At 37.5% G+C, this 18102-nt stretch overlaps 2 protein-coding genes across 4 annotated transcripts in view; both read left to right on the top strand.

The window, feature by feature from the left end:
- The window catches only part of LOC107581266 (plasma membrane calcium-transporting ATPase 1-like), a 46750-nt gene that overhangs the window by 20125 nt on the left and 8523 nt on the right, over nt 1–18102 (top strand). Inside the window, exons 11-18 of the mRNA XM_016266771.1 lie at nt 908–1087; nt 1168–1255; nt 1442–1548; nt 2826–3017; nt 3614–3827; nt 7469–7680; nt 8474–8581; nt 12463–12645. Of these exons, the coding sequence (XP_016122257.1) occupies nt 908–1087; nt 1168–1255; nt 1442–1548; nt 2826–3017; nt 3614–3827; nt 7469–7680; nt 8474–8581; nt 12463–12645 (1284 nt within the window). The remainder of the gene's footprint in view (nt 1–907; nt 1088–1167; nt 1256–1441; nt 1549–2825; nt 3018–3613; nt 3828–7468; nt 7681–8473; nt 8582–12462; nt 12646–18102) is intronic.
- Nucleotides 14266–18102, top strand: part of mdm4 (MDM4 regulator of p53) — a 31538-nt gene continuing 27701 nt past the window's right edge. For all 3 annotated transcript variants that reach the window (XM_016240086.1, XM_016240008.1, XM_016239939.1), the window contains exons 1-2: nt 14266–14275; nt 17090–17095. The gene's annotated coding sequence lies outside the window, so the exon portion shown is untranslated. The remainder of the gene's footprint in view (nt 14276–17089; nt 17096–18102) is intronic.

The raw sequence follows: 18102 nt of genomic DNA, 5'->3' as shown, positions 1-18102 counted from the left end.
GAAGTTACAGGTCTGTGAGGGCCAGAAATCTTGCTTGTTTGTAGGTGACCAAATACTTATTTTACCGAGGAAGTTACCAATTAATTCTTTAAAAATCCTACAATGTGATTTTCTGGATTTTTTTTCTCATTTTGTCTCTCATAGTTGAGGTATACCTATGATGAAAATTACAGGCCTCTCTCATCTTTTTAAGTGGGAGAACTTGCACAATTGGTTGCTGACTAAATACTTTTTTGCCCCACTGTAAAAACATTCATTAAATATGATTCATTTCTGTGCTTTTTTTGTGACGTTTTCAGATGTTGTGTTAATGAGTGAGATATTAATTTAATAAACAACTGCTCCTGATGAGTCTTTTAAACAATTCACTACAAGAATCCACTCAAAATTGGTTGTTCATGAATCAGACTACGCTAGTCGTGCGTTTTTTTCATGCACCAAGTTAAGATAAAGTGAAAAACATGAATACAAAGAGTGTAGTCAACACATTATTTTACTGTGCATAGTCATGAAAACATGAATGCAATAATTTTAGTGACTATAAAACAAAAAAAGCATTGTTTGAGGTTTTTTCATTACCTGACTAAAATGGGGAGAGTTACATTATTAGCTGTTTATTTATCGTAGATTTTGCCATTATTATACAACTGGGGAGAAAATGATTGGATTCTTGATAAGTTATTGCTAAATCCTCTGGTATGGATTTTCTAACATAGCTTGATCCAAGCCCATCCAGACCATTTTGCATTGATCTGTATTTTATTTATTTATATTTTTTCCATTTATCAAATCTATTTATCTCCAGATTCAACATCGGAGTGGATAAGGATATGGTAGTTGTTTTTAGACTGCTCAACATGCTTTGTATGAAGCCAAATAATGGTCCTTCTATTCTTCCCATGTGCAGGTTCCTGAGGCTATCTCTAAATGTCAGCGATCAGGCATCACTGTCCGTATGGTCACCGGAGACAACATCAACACAGCCCGTGCCATTGCCACCAAATGTGGAATCCTGCAGCCTGGAGAGGACTTTCTCTGCATGGAGGGCAAAGACTTCAACCAGCAGATTCGTAATGACAAAGGAGAGGTAAAGAGCTACAGAGCTTTATCTGCAGATGTCTAAGTCAACATGGAAAGTGCTTATTTCCGCGTTGCCTTTATCTTTAGGTTGAACAAGAGCGTCTTGACAAGGTCTGGCCCAAATTGCGTGTTCTGGCTCGTTCCTCCCCAACAGACAAACACACTCTGGTTAAAGGTAAGATCTTTACCAATGGTTGGGTGAGCTTCTAGTCCACTCTTCCACTGATAACATCACAATTTAAGCTAAAAAAAACAAACAAAGTGTTTGAAACCCCACTGGAGGGGAGCTGATGTCTTCTCTCATTGTTATGAGCCCTATGTCACTTATCTTTTGGTTAGTTCTTGTGGTGTTGTCTTTTAGGCATCATTGATAGCACAGTTGGAGAAACAAGACAGGTGGTGGCTGTGACTGGAGATGGCACTAATGACGGTCCTGCCCTTAAAAAAGCAGATGTTGGCTTTGCTATGGTAAATCATGTCCCACCCCCCCCCATACCACTTATGTTTTTCTTACAAATACTGGTTTTATCCAAGCATATTGTACATATACTCATATACTTTTGATCGTCTGTTTTAGACCATTTGGTTTTGCTATTAAAATTACTTTTTTGTCTTTTTATTGTGAGAGACAGTTGCTGAATGAGAGTCTGGCTGGTTCGATGAGGTTTTGGCAGCCAATGATGTACTGTAGCGTAAATTGCTTTAACCACAGAGGTTGCGTCCTAATCCCTGCCCAGTATCTCTTGCTCTGCAGCAAGCCAGAATGCCTCAGGGTATCATCGCAACATGCCGTACTAGCTGATAAGTGGTTGACCCCTGCTCCTGCCCTTAAAAAAGCAGATGTTGGCTTTGCTATGGTAAATCATGTCCCACCCCCCCCCATACCACTTATGTTTTTCTTACAAATACTGGTTTTATCCAAGCATATTGTACATATACTCAAATTTTTTGATCGTCTGTTTTAGACCATTTGGTTTTGCTATTAAAATTACTGTTTTGACTTTTTATTGTGAGAGACAGTTGCTGAATGAGAGTCTGGCTGGTTCGATGAGGTTTTGGCAGCCAATGATGTACTGTAGCATAAATTGCTTTAACCACAGAGGTTGCGTCCTAATCCCTGCCCAGTATCTCTTGCTCTGCAGCAAGCCAGAATGCCTCAGGGTATCATCGCAACATGCCGTACTAGCTGATAAGTGGTTGACCCCTGCTTGTTGCTCAGATGACTCCACAACTTCAGCAATGCTATAATTAATGTGCTTTCAGAAATGCATTTTATATGTAGTGAATTAAATTAATATTTCTCACTCTTTATATATTGTCTAAGTCTAAGAGTGTCTGTTTCAAAAGCAGTAGTTGGTGCAATTGTGCTAACTGCCGTCTGAAGGACATTAGGTTAGGATGAGGGCAGGCATAGTAAATTATTTCAGAAATAGACACCCTGAAGCTGTCAAAAGATATGGTTTAATTTGGTTCATCAATTTACTGTGCTGTTTGCACCCACATAACCACTTTGGCAATTTCTCTGAAAATTCATTCAGCTTAAATGTCTTTATATAAAACAAATCCTAAGCCAAGAAAAGTTCCAATTAATATTCTTTTGAGTTTTTCTCTTTCTTTCAACTTTCATTTTAACGAGAACCATTCCATTCTCAAGAATGAACCTGCATCTGCAGTTATTCATGAAGTAGACTGCTCTGATATCTATGAAGGCATTCTAAAAAGCAGTTGCTTTCTTTGTCTTGCAGGGTATTGCAGGTACAGATGTTGCAAAGGAGGCCTCTGACATCATTCTTACCGATGACAACTTCACCAGTATTGTCAAAGCTGTGATGTGGGGGCGTAATGTCTACGACAGTATCTCCAAGTTTCTGCAGTTTCAGTTGACTGTCAATGTGGTGGCTGTGATTGTTGCTTTCACTGGAGCCTGCATCACACAGGTAAATGCACATAATTTGACTTAACTTCCTAGGACCCGGCATATAGGTTTATGTTGTTATATAATTGTTTCGTGTTTTGAAATAAGAAATATGAATCTTGAGGGGAGGATATCATATAATAATTTTCATGTTTTGATATTTCACACTCTTATTTTTTCCTATGTAGAGCACATCAGGTCATTTATCAAATTCAAAATTCAGGCAAGATGCTTCAGGTTAAAAAAAGTACTGTGAATACTGTGTCCTCTTTAAGTTAAATATTCAGACTTTAAATGTAGCATATGTAGTCTTCGAGAAATAACCACTGCAGAAGACAAAAATAAATTGCTGGGTTTTAAGAGTATAAACACAAGAGTATTTGGTGGTTAAGAATGGCGTTGTGGGAGACAGTTCATGTGCCATAATAACAGAACTCTACAAGCGAAATATTTTATTGTGTATTTACAACATTCTGAGGCCATTTAGTGCTAGTGCCAGGCATTTGATAATATGGGGCCGGCCAGACTTGTTGTGTCCCTGCCTAACTACATTACGTATGACAATACTGTAGTAATGTCCTTTCTGTGGAGTCTCACTTCGGTTTGTTTTGTCTGCAGGACTCTCCACTTAAAGCTGTTCAGATGTTGTGGGTAAATCTGATTATGGACACACTGGCTTCTTTGGCTCTGGCAACGGAACCCCCAACAGAAGCGCTCCTGCTGAGGAAACCTTACGGACGAGACAAGCCACTCATTTCCAGGACTATGATGAAGAACATCTTGGGTCATGCTGTTTACCAACTTATCATCACATTTACTCTTCTCTTTGCTGGTAAGAGGCTTCTGTATTAATGATGAAGTCCAAATTAATTTGGTTCAATAATAATAATAATAATAATAATTATTATTATTATTACTACTATTATTAAATTTTTATGGCACTTTGAACTATAGTGAAAACTCATCAATCTTTGCATGCGGGAAGGGACTGTGGCTAATTGCATTATGTATCTGGAATGTATGGTTGCTTAGCAACTAAATAATAATAATAATAATAATTATTATTATTATTATTACTACTATTATTAAATTTTTATGGCACTTTGAACTATAGTGAAAACTCATCAATCTTTGCATGCGGGAAGGGACTGTGGCTAATTGCATTATGTATATGGAATGTATGGTTGCTTAGCAACTAGTATTTATATTTGCAAGCACCCGAAAGTCAAGTGAAATGTCAGTATTGGATATTTTATGGAAAACCTTCAAAAACCTCTTGTGAAATGCTCATCTCAAATCTCAATGGATCTGAGGGTTTGTCTCTCTTGACACAACTTTTATACAATGCTTATTTGCAAAATTGAAATACATATTATTTTAATAAAAATTACATTTGAGTTTTTGTGAATCAAAATGTAAAAATGTTTGTCCATTATTGCAACTTCGTAGGCTCTGACGTTTAATGTTGTCCTTGCCATAATTAAAGCTAAAAGCTCACTGCCTTGCTGTCTGGATTCCCCCCCCCCCATTTTAAGAGTTAAAGGTCTCCATCACAACTCAAAATTTCACAGAGAGTACTTGCCAGTATTAGGCCAAATATCTGTAAATCCTAGTCTTTGCTCCCTCTTAGCGCTTTTAACAATACAGATTGTGTCAAAGCAACTGAACAGCATTAATTAGGAAAATAGGGTGTCAATAATGCAAAATGACAATAGCAAACACTCATTTTTCAGTTAAAGACAGTTCATCATTCAATTCAGTGATGTCATCATCCAGCTCAGTTCAGTTTAAATAGTATCTTTGCAATCATTTGCAATCAAGTCAACGATATTGCTGGAAATGAAGTGTCCCCAACTAAGCAAGCCAGAGGCGACAGCGGCAAGGAACCAAAATTCCGAAACAGACTAATATTAGCGTAGATGCCATTCTTCTCCCGATGTAGCAAGTACATCGGGTGTTATGAGAAGTGTTCCAGGTTCCGGTTGACCTAATTAATGCAGCCTAAAAATCCTTTAACGGATTTGAATATTAGAAGCGTATTAGTGTGTTATGTGTAAGCCAGGTTAAAGAGATGGGTCTTTAATCTAGATTTAAACTGCAAGAGTGTGTCTGCCTCCCGGACAATGTTAGGTAGGTTATTCCAGAGTTTGGGCGCTAAATAGTCAAGTGAAGTATATTTGTACAGCGCTTTTCACCATACAAATCATTGCAAAGCAACTTTACAGCCAATTAAGTTTCTACAATATTTAGTGGTAGCTTATCAGTGGTGACTGTCAGTTAATGTACATATGGCAGAAATGTACGGAAAAATCCATTTAAGACGTAATAAAACAGACGATGAACACTATTAACAGCAATTATTATATGATGCAATCAAACTTATAGCAAAATGTGGTAGTTCTGGTGACACAAAATGCAATTAGCCACAGTCCCTTTCCGCATGCAAAGTTTGATGAGTTTTCACTATAGTTCAAAGTGATGAACCATGTTCCCATGTTGTACTGCTGCCAACTGATTAGACAAGTTTATCACAAATACCCCTGGGTTAAAGGTCCCATATTGTCAAAACTGACATTTCCTGACTTTTTTCATGATAACTGAGGTCTAGGTGCTGTGTAACTACCATATAAGTTTCAAAACAGTAAATCCACAGTCAAATGCACACAGCCTGCATAAAGTAGCTGTGATTTTTCACGAACTGTTGTGACTTCCGTAAAAAGGTGACGTCAGAACTACGGTCACCGCCTTCAGTCACCACCCCGAGCACCGCCCACTGTCCCACTCTCCTTTTGCCAAACCCCCAGACAACATCGCGTCCATGCAATTGCTGAGCATCAACAACACGGAAACATGTCGAGAAAACGCTGTTCAGTCTGGATGTCAGGAAACTACATCATTGCACAGTAGGGCTGTGACGGTCACCATGACAACCGCGTCACCGGCGGTAGTGCACGTGACGTCACACACTCTATAACAAGCATAATACAAAGTTTTGTATACAAATGTAATAATAGTAACAGTTGCAAATTGTTTCATTTAGACTATAAGTCTATGGTGTTATGCCCCATTTAGGGGTAGAGTGCAACATGGAAAAAAAAACACAAGTGTGAACATTTTTACTTGGGAGTCCACTTTCAGGAGCCGACGGTGCAAAATAATAAACAAAACGTTCTACATTATTGAACCCTCTAAATTACCTATCCAAAATAAAGAAACAAAAAAAATACAATTCTCTAACCTAACTACCTAATCCAAAAACAGAGATCCAAACGTTACAAAAACAAAAGATGGCATCTGACTCCTTACTTTCCCAATAACTATTTACAATATTCACAAATATTTACAAAGAAACATCAAGTTCAGAGGGATAATCCAAAATCAAAATCATACAACAGGCAAGGGTCGGGTAAGCCAGAGTACCGTTACAAAACAATAAATATCCAAAACAATCTCTCTAAGCATACACATGGGGTAAATCAGCACACGCACAGTACAAACAAACAGCATAGTTCACAAAATGGCCCCCCCATTAATTCACAAATTACCTCAAACGTCATACACGGCGTTTGATCTTTTAGATTGGCAGGTTTGAGTGCAGGAAAATACAGTACAGAATACAGAAACCAAATACTACATCGCCAGTCTGGAATAATTTTCATTCATGTCACCCATCCGCATTTGTACAAATGTCTTCAAGTTCACGTGATCGCAAACGCTCGGCTGGTCAAGTTTGTATTTACTGCATTCGGTGTATGAAAAAAAAAATTTAATTACCAATCTGAAACATCCTGTTGTAAGCACATTTGAGGAGGTGGTTGGTTGTCTCCTGTCGTCGCCGATTCGGGGTCTGAGTTCAACTCAAACATGTAAGGCCGGACAACTTACATGATTTCCCTCAGCAGTGACCATCATTACTGGTGTTTCTATTGACCTTACTTGTGATTATCACAATCCACAGCAGGCTACAGCATACATGACCCTAGTTACCTGTGGTTGACCTGGCCGTGCATCTAGCAGTGACCATCATTACTGGTGTTTCTATTGACCTTACTTGTGATTATCACAATCCACAGCAGGCTACAGCATACATGACCCTAGTTACCTGTGGTTGACCTGGCCGTGCATCTCTCAGAAAACAACAGGCCAATCAGAAGAGAGGCTCATTAATATTAATTAGGCCTTCCAAAATCGACCTGTTCGTTGCAGGGCTCCTGAGAGAGGAGCTGTTAAAATATATTGAGATGGTTTTTGGTACTTATACCGCAAATATATATTCTTAAGGACATCAAGACTTAAAATAAAACTCCAGAAAGGTGTAAAATATGTGACCTTTAAGAAACAGCTGCACTGAAGACCCCATTCAGCATTTATTGAGATCAGTGTTCCTCCTGACATGCAATACTATGACATTTTGAAATAGATATTAAACTTTCACATCACTTATTTACAGACACAATTTTTCTTTGCCCAAAGGTGAGAAGTTCTTCAACATTGATAGTGGCCGCAATGCTCCTCTGCACTCCCCGCCATCTGAACACTACACCATAATCTTCAACGTCTTCGTAATGATGCAGCTTTTCAATGAGATTAATGCCCGCAAGATCCACGGAGAAAGGAACGTGTTTGAGGGAATTTACAGGAACCCCATTTTCTGCTGCGTTGTTCTGGGAACCTTTGCTCTGCAGGTATAAAATGAAATCACAATGTCTTTATGAAGTCTATGACTATATAATCTTTATAAAATGGGATAGTTTTGGCTTGTTCAAAAGCTGTAAAAAGAAAATGTTCGTATGTGCAATCATATCACTGCATGTCAACTGAATAGTTTATTAATGTGCTAAGTTGCTGCTTAGATAAGGTTAGACACTTTTCCACAAATAGGCTACAAAACGGGGATGAAGCCTTCAAAAAAAAAATTTTTAAAGAAAAGAAAAAATCCGCAACAAATGGTCATGTAAAGTTGCTGTTTGTCACCCTCAAGATTATAGTGTTAGGTTGCATAAACACTCAACTGATAATTGTCTGATAATCAATCTTACTTTTTGTGTTCAAATTAGACCAATCAATTTTTACGTAACTGACTTAAAGACAATAGAAACCATTACTACTAACTTGTAATACTAGTCTGAGTAGTTTATGCAACCAGCCACTGATGTGTTTAAAGCTAGATACTTTTCAAGCATTGATAATTTTATGTTATATAATAGTGATCTCATCTAATGACCTTTAAATGCATAAAAAAAATTAAGAATTATTTTTTTTTGGATTGTCCATCATTTATCAGGTTGCTGTTGCTACTGTATTATAAAAATACTAATCAACCTGAGGCCATTTGTTGAAGCTATTTTCGCTACAACTACTCTGTTTTAAAGTAACCCAAACAACACCCCTTAACCATGTTGAAATTGCTATAACTCAGTCTCTTGTGGCTTATTTCTTTGCAGTATAGCTGGACTAATGGAATACACCTTGTTACAGATAATCATAGTGCAGTTTGGAGGGAAGCCGTTCTCTTGCACGGCTCTCACCATCGATCAGTGGCTCTGGTGTATCTTCATAGGAGTCGGTGAGCTGCTCTGGGGCCAGGTAAGCCAAATCTTTACAGTATGTCATTGTTCATCACTAATCAGTACCTCAAAACGACGAGTTAGTTAGATGAGTGCATTTACAAATGACAAAGTGAGAAAGAGAGATCTACAAGCTTCGAAGTGGTGAAATAATGAAAACATCACGGCAGAATGCACATGCGTGGGTGATGTGGAACATCTTTAGTTCTCTCTTCAATACCACTGGGAGGGAAGGGGAGGTGAAGCTGTGTATGATTTCAAACCTGTGGGAGGGAATGAGGGAGGCTGGCAGACAAAATTCCAGAGAGCAGTTGCCGCCATCTCAAAGTTCAGCTCAAAAAAAGGACGGAGAGCTGTAGGGCTGGGTATCGAGTTCGATACTTTTTAGGCACCGACCGAATTGCCTCGATACTATCGAGTATCGAAAAACGTCTCGTCGTTTGGTACCAAATTTCGATACTAATGGGTTAATCTCATCAACGTCAGTGAGGCGCAGATCGATCAATTGGTTGAGTCAAAGTTTCATTAGCCCATGCATAAACATCTGATATCTGCCGTTTGAATGAACGACTCGATGACTCACTCATTAAACGCCCAATACTGACACCTACTGGCGTTTTAATTTAGTTGAAAAGTATAATTTCCACCATAGTTTCTTGTTTGTATATTAAAAAATATTTAAAATAATCTCAAAATAATTATTTAATGCAGTTGTATTTTTCAGTGTCAATTAAATTTATAGATCAAATGTAAGAATTTGAAATGAAAGTATTAATGAGATTAGTGGGAATAGAATAAATAATTTGCACAAAAAACAAAACACACATTTCGATACCCAGCCCTAGAGAGCTGTGAGCTTTATCATCAACCCGGCAGCAAAAAGTCGGTCATCTGTTTCTATACATCCATGCTTACGGTACATTTAAAACTCTGTATGCGGGACTGATGCATCATGTTAGGTCATCAAAAGGCCGGGAAAGTTATCAAGTACGGATAAAGCCTTTAGAGCTGCAGGCCGTCTGCTCCTTCTGGCAGTTGCATCACACATTAGCCATTTCCTACTGTGTTTCTCAGCTGGTGTTTGTGCATGCGAGCATTTGTTTGTGGTGTACACACGTGCAGCCTCACAGACCAGATGCTGGGAACTTAAACATGGAGGAGAAGCAGCGTGCATTCTATCCACTACGTATTAAGTTATCTCAGTGATGTGCAGTGGATATTATGTAATAGCTGCTTTTTTGAACATTTTAGCAATTAAAAAATATTAAAAAATTATTTTTTACACGGCACCCGATTGGGAAACACTGCTCTAAATAATGCCGCGAGTGGGGCTTGAGGAAGTGACTTCGCCTGCGTCTGCGCAGTGCGACCTGATGCAGCCCCTGAAGCGAGACACAGGAAACAGAAATACTGCAAAATAATAATAATAACGAGACGAAATAACGTTATAACATTTCGTTTTGTCTCGTTTTGGTCAACGAAAATGAAGAGACATTTTAGCATAGTTTTTATTTTGTAAGCCACATTTCGTCTCGTTTTTATTCGTCAACGATATTGCATTGTACATTTAATTATCGTCATCGTCACATGACCAGCATTTTCGTCTAGTCTCGTTTTCGTCACGTGATAAAGGTTCGTAGACGACTATATTTAGTCATAATTTTCGTTGACGAAAGCAACACTATGTGCAGAAATAACTAAATAACAATTTTAGAGCTACCATAGGTGGTAGAGACTGGCATGTGTGTGTATTTATGTTGGCAGGTCCCTTTGAAACTGTAGCTTTAAAAATGAAAGAGGTTAGGGCTGCACGATTAATCGAAATTAAATCGGAAAGGCAATAAATCGCGATTAGGCAGAATCTGCGATTGTCATGCGTATCTTTCAGGGAAGCACGGTTCTGTGATCAGCAGTAAATCTCCATCCGAAGGCCAGAGGGCGCTCTCGTGCGGAAACTTAAAATGCACCCAGCAGAAGAAACCCAGGAAATCCCTATAGCAGTTGCTGAATAAACAGAAGATTTCACTGCTTTTGATTCAACGTGACTAATAAACACACAACCATGACAATATCTGGTTTATTTGAGTTCGTCTTATTATAATGTTTATTCTAATAAAGTATATAATAATGCAATGACAATCGACATATAGCCTTTGTCACTGCTTAGAATACTATGAAATATGTTGCATGCCTTATTCTGTGTAAGAAGCCACATCATCTCACAGAAGGATTTACTTCAAACACTCGACTGACATTATGAAGTGAGTTTGGAGTAAAAGCATGTTATTAAATGTGATATTTTCAAATGCTTTCAGATGGAGCAGCGTTTACTACACAGAGTCGTAGTTCACTGACAAGCTACGCAAACAGCTTTCATAATCGCAGAACAATTTATTCGATTTCATAATTGTGCGATTAAATCGTCTGCGATTATAAACACGATTTTGTATATCTTGTCAGAGAACTACGGCTCTGTGTAGTAAATGATGCTCCATCTGAAAGCAGGTGATGGAGATTTATTGCTGATTACAGAACCGGCTTTGCTGACAAAACACGCATGACAATCGCATTCGATTAATCGTGCAGCCCTACATTAAATATCCTAAATAAAAAAATAAAAAAACTTTGTCTTTCTCTTTATTTATTCCTTCCCTTTCTATCTTGTACTTATTTGAACAAATGCCTGAAACTTGTTATTACGAGCACTTCCTGTGTCTGTTTGCCTCTTTAAGAAGAATCGCTATGTATTCCCCAATTGTAAGTCGCTTTGGATAAAAGCGTCTGCAAAATGACTAAATGTAAATGATCAATTTAAATGACTAGTAAAACACTCTTGTTTATAAATGAATTAAAAACAGTTAACTAACAGCAGCATTTAACTGAACATTTCAGTAATTTAAGGAATTTAAATCTGAATTTTTACAACCGATTTTTAGAACCATTTTACAACCAAATAAATGATCTTAAAGATATAATCAAAAATACAATAAAAAGTCAAATTGTGAAATATTATTGCAATTTAAAATAACAATTTTCTGTTTTAATGTATTTTAAATTATAATTTATTTCTGTGATGGCAAAGCTGAATTTTCAGCAGCCATTGCTCCAGTCTTCAATGTCACATGATCCTTCAGAAATCATTCTACTGTGCTGATTTGGTGCGTAAGAAAGATTAATTATCAATGTTGAAAACCGTTTTGCTGCTTAATGTTTTTGTGGAGATTTTATTTCCAGGATACTTTGATGAATAGAAAGTTCAAAATAACAGTATTGAAATACAAATCTTTGTAACAATGTAAGTTTTTACTGTCACTTCATCAGTTTCATTAATCCTTGCTTGAATAAGTTTAATATCCACAAATGACACCAAACTTTTGAACAGTAGTATATTAATGTCTTGGTGAATAGTTTAATCTCAACATTTGGAGATTTTATTTCCAGGATACTTTGATGAATAGAAAGTTCAAAATAACAGTATTGAAATACAAATCTTTGTAACAATGTAAGTTTTTACTGTCACTTCATCAGTTTCATTAATCCTTGCTTGAATAAGTTTAATATTCACAAATGACACCAAACTTTTGAACAGTAGTATATTAATGTCTTGGTGAATAGTTTAATCTCAACATTTTGGCAGTTAATCAAGCAAGCTTCATGTTATGTGAAGTTTGTACTCAAAATTTTCATTCACTAAAAGGACTTTTTGCTTTTTAACATACAAAGAACTTGCGGTCAAATGCCATAAGGATTCATAAAATCTTTGCATTTATTCACCACATTCTCAGCATGCTGTTCTCGGAAAGCCATCCATAATCACAACCGCTGTGCTAATGACTATTTGATGAGCTACAGTTGCCATCACTTGACCCCATTTCCCCCCCCTCTCTTCTCATTCTCCAGTTCATCTCTGCCGTCCCCACACACCGCCTCAAGTTCCTGAAAGAGGCTGGCCACGGCATCCCCAAAGAGGACATAGCCGAGGAGGTGCTAACCGAAGGTGCGGATGAAATTGACCATGCTGAGATGGAGCTGCGCAAGGGACAGATCCTATGGTTCAGAGGTCTCAACCGCATCCAAACTCAGGCAAGCTGCTCTTTGCTTCTTCTTCCTTCTTCCTTTCTGTCTCTTCCAGCAGGAGAGAGTAGAAATGGCTTAAAAGGGTCATATGACGTTGCTAAAAAAGAACATTATTTGGTGTATTTGGTGTAATGAAATGTGTTTATGCGGTTTAAGGTTCAAAAAACACATTATTTTCTACATACTGTACATTATTGTTTCTCCTCTATGCCCTGCCTTTCTGAAAGACGTAATTTTTATAATAATTCTTTGTAATTATTACAAAGCTCATCGTTCTGAAAAGCAAGGTGTACGCTGATTGGCCAGCTATCCAGTGCGTCGTGATTGGTTGAATACCTCAAGCGTGTGATGGAAATGTTACGCCCCTTACCATACTGCGATGCCGTGTCCCGGTGCGACGAGACAAAAACAATAAAAAATCAAAGTTACGCCTTCTTTCTTTGCGTAAAAATTTGGGCAGCGTTATACAAATCTTCCCACACAGTGACGTAGACATGGGGGTGTGTTTAAACGAGGCGTTTTAGGAGGGCGTGAACGAGTCTTAACTTTTATAAAGAATATCTCTTTGGGTTTGAGACTTTAGTCTTTGCAACTTTAGGGATCTTATCTATTCACGAACAGCTTGTAACACTCCAAAGAGAAAGGAAAACTTGAAATCGTATCATATGACCCCTTTAAATACAACAGCAGTGACCCATACACAACTCTGCCACTGTAGATGTTGTTTGGAGAAAATGTCTTTGCTCTTTGGCAGCTTACTGTTTAAATGTGTGGTTTACTGATATGTTTTATCTATTTTGATCCATTGTCAATATGTTTAACAGTTGCTTTGCCACTTTGTTTCTTCACTTTAAATGGTACCAGAATTTGATAAAGAAAGAAAGAAAAATGTCAAGCAATTTTGTATTGATCCTCAATTTATAATTTATAATTTATCTAATTTTGGAATTAGATTTTTATATTTTTATTCCTTTTGTAATATTTAATAAATTATATATACAACAAGAGATTTGAAAAACTTGCAGTAAATTATTTGTTTAGCTAAATATCATCGCTATTATCATAAGAATTTTCTGACCTGCATAAAAAATGGGATGCAATCCTTTTTAGTATTTCATTGGTTTGCTTTTAATTTGTTTGGAACAACAAATACATTTTTGTTTTCAGCTCCAAACAGCATGCACGTTGCTGAAAGCGGCATTATTAGTGAACATTCTAGATAGCCGGTGGCTTTTTTTGTGTAGACATCACCCTAGCGGCCTTCAAGCATCTCCATGGGTTCATTTGTGGAAAAGCACCTCCCTTAAGACTAAGCAAAGACTTGTGAGCTGCTTAGGTCTCCCAGGTTGAAAAGCAGTATGTGCCCTGGAGATGACACTCTTGAAATGCCAGTGGGGCAACCCATGTCTCTCTGACTATATGCACAACCTGCCTAGAGATAACTGGGGACTGTACAGCAACATTTGCTGTCTTTCAACAGAAGATGTGCAAGGAAACGACTGGCAACAGACTTTTTTTTTAAGCTCTGTTGATGGAGGCTGTGTGGGAGGACCTCCTTTCGCTTACCATTGCCTTCATACATGACAGTATTGCAGCTCACAAACAATGAGTGGATTCAGTGAGAGGGTTCACAGATGTATTTATCTGGATCCTCCAGGAGTGTCTGTGTGTTGGTGGGCGATCTTTCTGAGATGGCGTTCTGTGCATATTAAGAATGTTCTATAGCAAACACTATGGTAAACCACCCACCAAAGATTGTCAGTGTATTCCACAGGCATTGATTTATCCCTGTAGATTTGCTTCCTGTCACTTCTGAAAACAACATATTCGTTTTAGTTTTGTTTTCATTTTGTATCGTTAAGAAATGTGTAATTTGCCTTTCAGCAATGCGCCAGGTCATGGGGAATTCATGTTGCCATATGGGATCATCTTAAACCCTTTTCTCTTTTGTTCTTGTTCTTTCTCCATTCTATGTAACAGCTCTCATCAAATCATTTTGGTGTTAAGAATCAATATTTTGGAGTAAAAGATCAATATCTTGATGTGTTAGGGAAAAAAAAGATTTGAAGTGAATGTGAAGTGAAATTAACAGCCTACAAAGTGATGTTGAAAACATTTGGTTATTCCTTTATCTAATCGCCTCTAATTAACTTGTTGTTGCAAAAGTTGTTTTGAAGATAACCGACAAAACATCTGTTTTAATTTATCTTTTTAGTAGTGCATTATGTAATAGTCTGGGATCACTCAAAGCATATCAGTAATTAAACAAAAGCAAGTTAACAAATTTTTTTACAATGCAAAAATAATTGTGTATATAATTTTATAATTTTCAAATATTTTTTAAAACCTCCTTAAAACAGGATTATTTTTATTTATTTATTAGTTTTGTACGTTTTATGCTTAACACAAGAAAAAAGCTATCTGCCAATGGCATGAACCTTTTAAATAAATTATTTTAAAATGTATATGATGTATTTTTACATAGATTTTATGTTTTTACTAGGCAACACAAGTACTTGAGTATTTTTTTTATCTAACTTTATTGCATTTTATTTTAAATTATTCTAATTTAACATTCTCCTATGATATTCCCATATTAGCCTGAATTAAATAGTGTACTTTCGTTTTCATTGTATAATCTTCTTTTGTCTTCTAAGTAAGTTAATTGGGCAGTAATGTGTGAAGGGGAGGGAGAGTTTTAATGTGTATGTGCCCTGGATACGTCCAGACCCCCTGTGGTTTCAGATCACCATCCCTGCTAATTCTACCAGACTTCCCTCCAAGCCCAAATGAAAAAGAGGCCGAACAGTCTTCTCATCCTCCTCCCTCCCCTTCGCTCTTATTCCTGATCACGAGCTGTTGAACTGACCGCAAAAACACAACTCAACAAATTAGCTTCTTATCTCTCCCCCTCGCCTAAAGTCCCACCCCCACACTTTTAAAATCCTCATGGATTTCTATTTTATATCTGTCATGCATGGTTAGTGGTACATAAAGAAAGAAATAATTGGCACACGTACGATTCAGACTCATCAGTACTTCATAGAGCTAGTTTCCTTTGTGCTCCCTTTCTTTTCACGGACATCTTCACAGCATTTCCTTTCTCCTGGAAAAAATAGTTCTCCACATAAAACTTTCCTATTTATCTTCCTGTGCCAGCCCTTCTCCTGCCAGACTCACTCAGTACTAACCAAACTTTTTATTTGTGGGATGAGGGGATGTTCTCTCTTTCTCTTTCAAATAACAAATGTATCTGCTCTAACCACTCCTTTTGGCCCCTTGGTCTCTGTCTTTCTCTGTTTCCTTTTCTTCCTCTATTTTCCCCCCCCTCGTCCTCTCCCTGTTCTTTGCAGATGGACGTGGTTTATACATTCCAGACGGGCCAAACGGCGGTGCCTGGGGCCCTGCGTCGCCAGCCCTCCGTGGTCAGCCAGCACAACGACGCTAAAACTGTTTCTAGCCCCACCCATGTAGGGATTTCCTCTTCCTCCCTGTCCGCCAACTCTGCTGCGGCTGCTGGGCCGCCTGCCCCTGCTTCCTCTTCTACTACAGGCAGTGAGTGCCACATAACACCCCGGCAAAGTAGCAGTGCTGTTGCATGATGGCAATGCTGAATGTTTTCATGACCTGCCTGTTATCCTGCAGTAAATCAATAACCACCCTTTTTTAGACTGCTTTTTCTATCTCTTCTTCATTTTCATGCGTTTTTTTTTAGTCTGTCCTCACAATCTCCCAACTAAAGCTCCTTCTGCTCATTATTTCTGTCTTTTTCTCATTCACTTTGCATTTCTTCCAATGCCTGAACTAGTGCATCATGTGTGATTTGAATGCAGACAGCCTTGTTGATGTCTGCATGCGAGTTACCAGTGCCAGGACAATTTTTATTTTCAGGATGGCCAAACATATCATTTAATTATTTAGTTTCTTTCATTAGGAGAAATCATTTTTATTTTGTTATTTTCCTTTATTCTGTTTTATTTTATTTATACCCAGTTTACAGTAGCACCGTGTCCTAACTACCCCTGACACAATGAAGGGTAAAACGATATACCAATAAAAAATATCTCCCATGTAAAAGTTGCGACCATCAACAATGGCATGCATCAAGACATTTTGATGGACGCTACTTACAATTTTTGATGTGTTTTGCTGTCAAATGCCACAGACAGTGATATCTAATTGGCCAAAACCAAGGAAATATGACAAGGAAATATCAACACATTTGGCCACATTCATTAAATACAATCAGAATTCAAGTCTTGTCTTTTTATGCTTTGTTTTACAAGCATTTTGCACAGAAATTCTTCTTCTTGTGTTTCATGAATTCTGCTGTATGGTGTTATTTATCGTTGTACAATCAGGCAATAAGGTCAGTGTGCGGATATTTATAGATGTTTCCTGCAATTTGGGTTGGATGTGCACACTTTTCTATAATTTATTTTGAAAAAAGAACACAGTACAGCTCTAAATAACTGTACTTTATACATCAAATATGCTCTGGTTTACGATTTTGTCACTTTGCACAGCATTTAGCTGTCAGTGATGAAAGAAAAATTACTTGAGACCTGAAACTCGACATGTCACACCTAGTTGGAATGAAGCGTTAGATCTGAACATATGATCAGTCGAAGCCTGAAAACTGGTTTTAGTGCAGGCATCAAATTACTCAATGAGCCTATTCCTATGCTAGAACAGAGTGGGGTTAAAAGCCAAAGGACACTGTGTGCTACTCTGGACTGGACTGGACCGGATTTCTTTTTGATGACCTTGGTGTTTGCACAATTTTGATGCATCTCTGCACAGCCTTTTATGTTTTCGACCTGCACGGCACGTTCACTGTCTGATGAACCGGCCGACAGAGAGACAGATGCAGGCCATTCACGGTCCTTCTTGTTTTTCCCACTTTTATGCTTTGTACTTCAGTCACGTTACAACTCTTCCCTTTTCTCTCTGACTCTCTGCCTGTCTCTGGACGAATTCCAAATGGTGTTTTTTACGCCCTTGAAGGGGACGCCGCATATAGGATCGTCACAAATAAAAGTGAGCAACTGAATTGCTTCACTGAGGAGGACCCTTTAAAAAGGCTTTTAGCAAATGGTGCATGTGATGGAAGTAAATCTGAGGTTTTTAGACCTATTCGAGATCTTACCTGGAATTAAGCGTTCAGTTACTCTGCGTTATTTTAGTTTTCTTTATATGCTATTATAGTTTTTATTAAAAGTAATGTATTGTGTACATAATTTTATTTTTTTTAATTCATTTTTTTGTTTATTATTTAGGTTGTTTTATGTGCTAGTTAGGTTGATTGAGTTTTAATTGTATTTGAGTTGTTTAATAAACAGTAATTGTATTGTATTGGTTCACCTTAAACATATTCTATTTAGTTGACAAGGCAACATTTTTATTGTATCTATTTCTATTTTTATTCATTTATAAAATATTCATATTTTATTATATTTCAGA

This window comes from Sinocyclocheilus grahami, unplaced genomic scaffold, assembly GCF_001515645.1.
Source record: "Sinocyclocheilus grahami isolate Dianchi unplaced genomic scaffold, SAMN03320097.WGS_v1.1 scaffold3.1, whole genome shotgun sequence".
Taxonomy (NCBI): Eukaryota; Metazoa; Chordata; class Actinopteri; order Cypriniformes; family Cyprinidae; genus Sinocyclocheilus; species Sinocyclocheilus grahami.
Note: the sequence above shows the minus strand (reverse complement) of the source record. Positions and strands in the feature narration are given on the sequence as shown.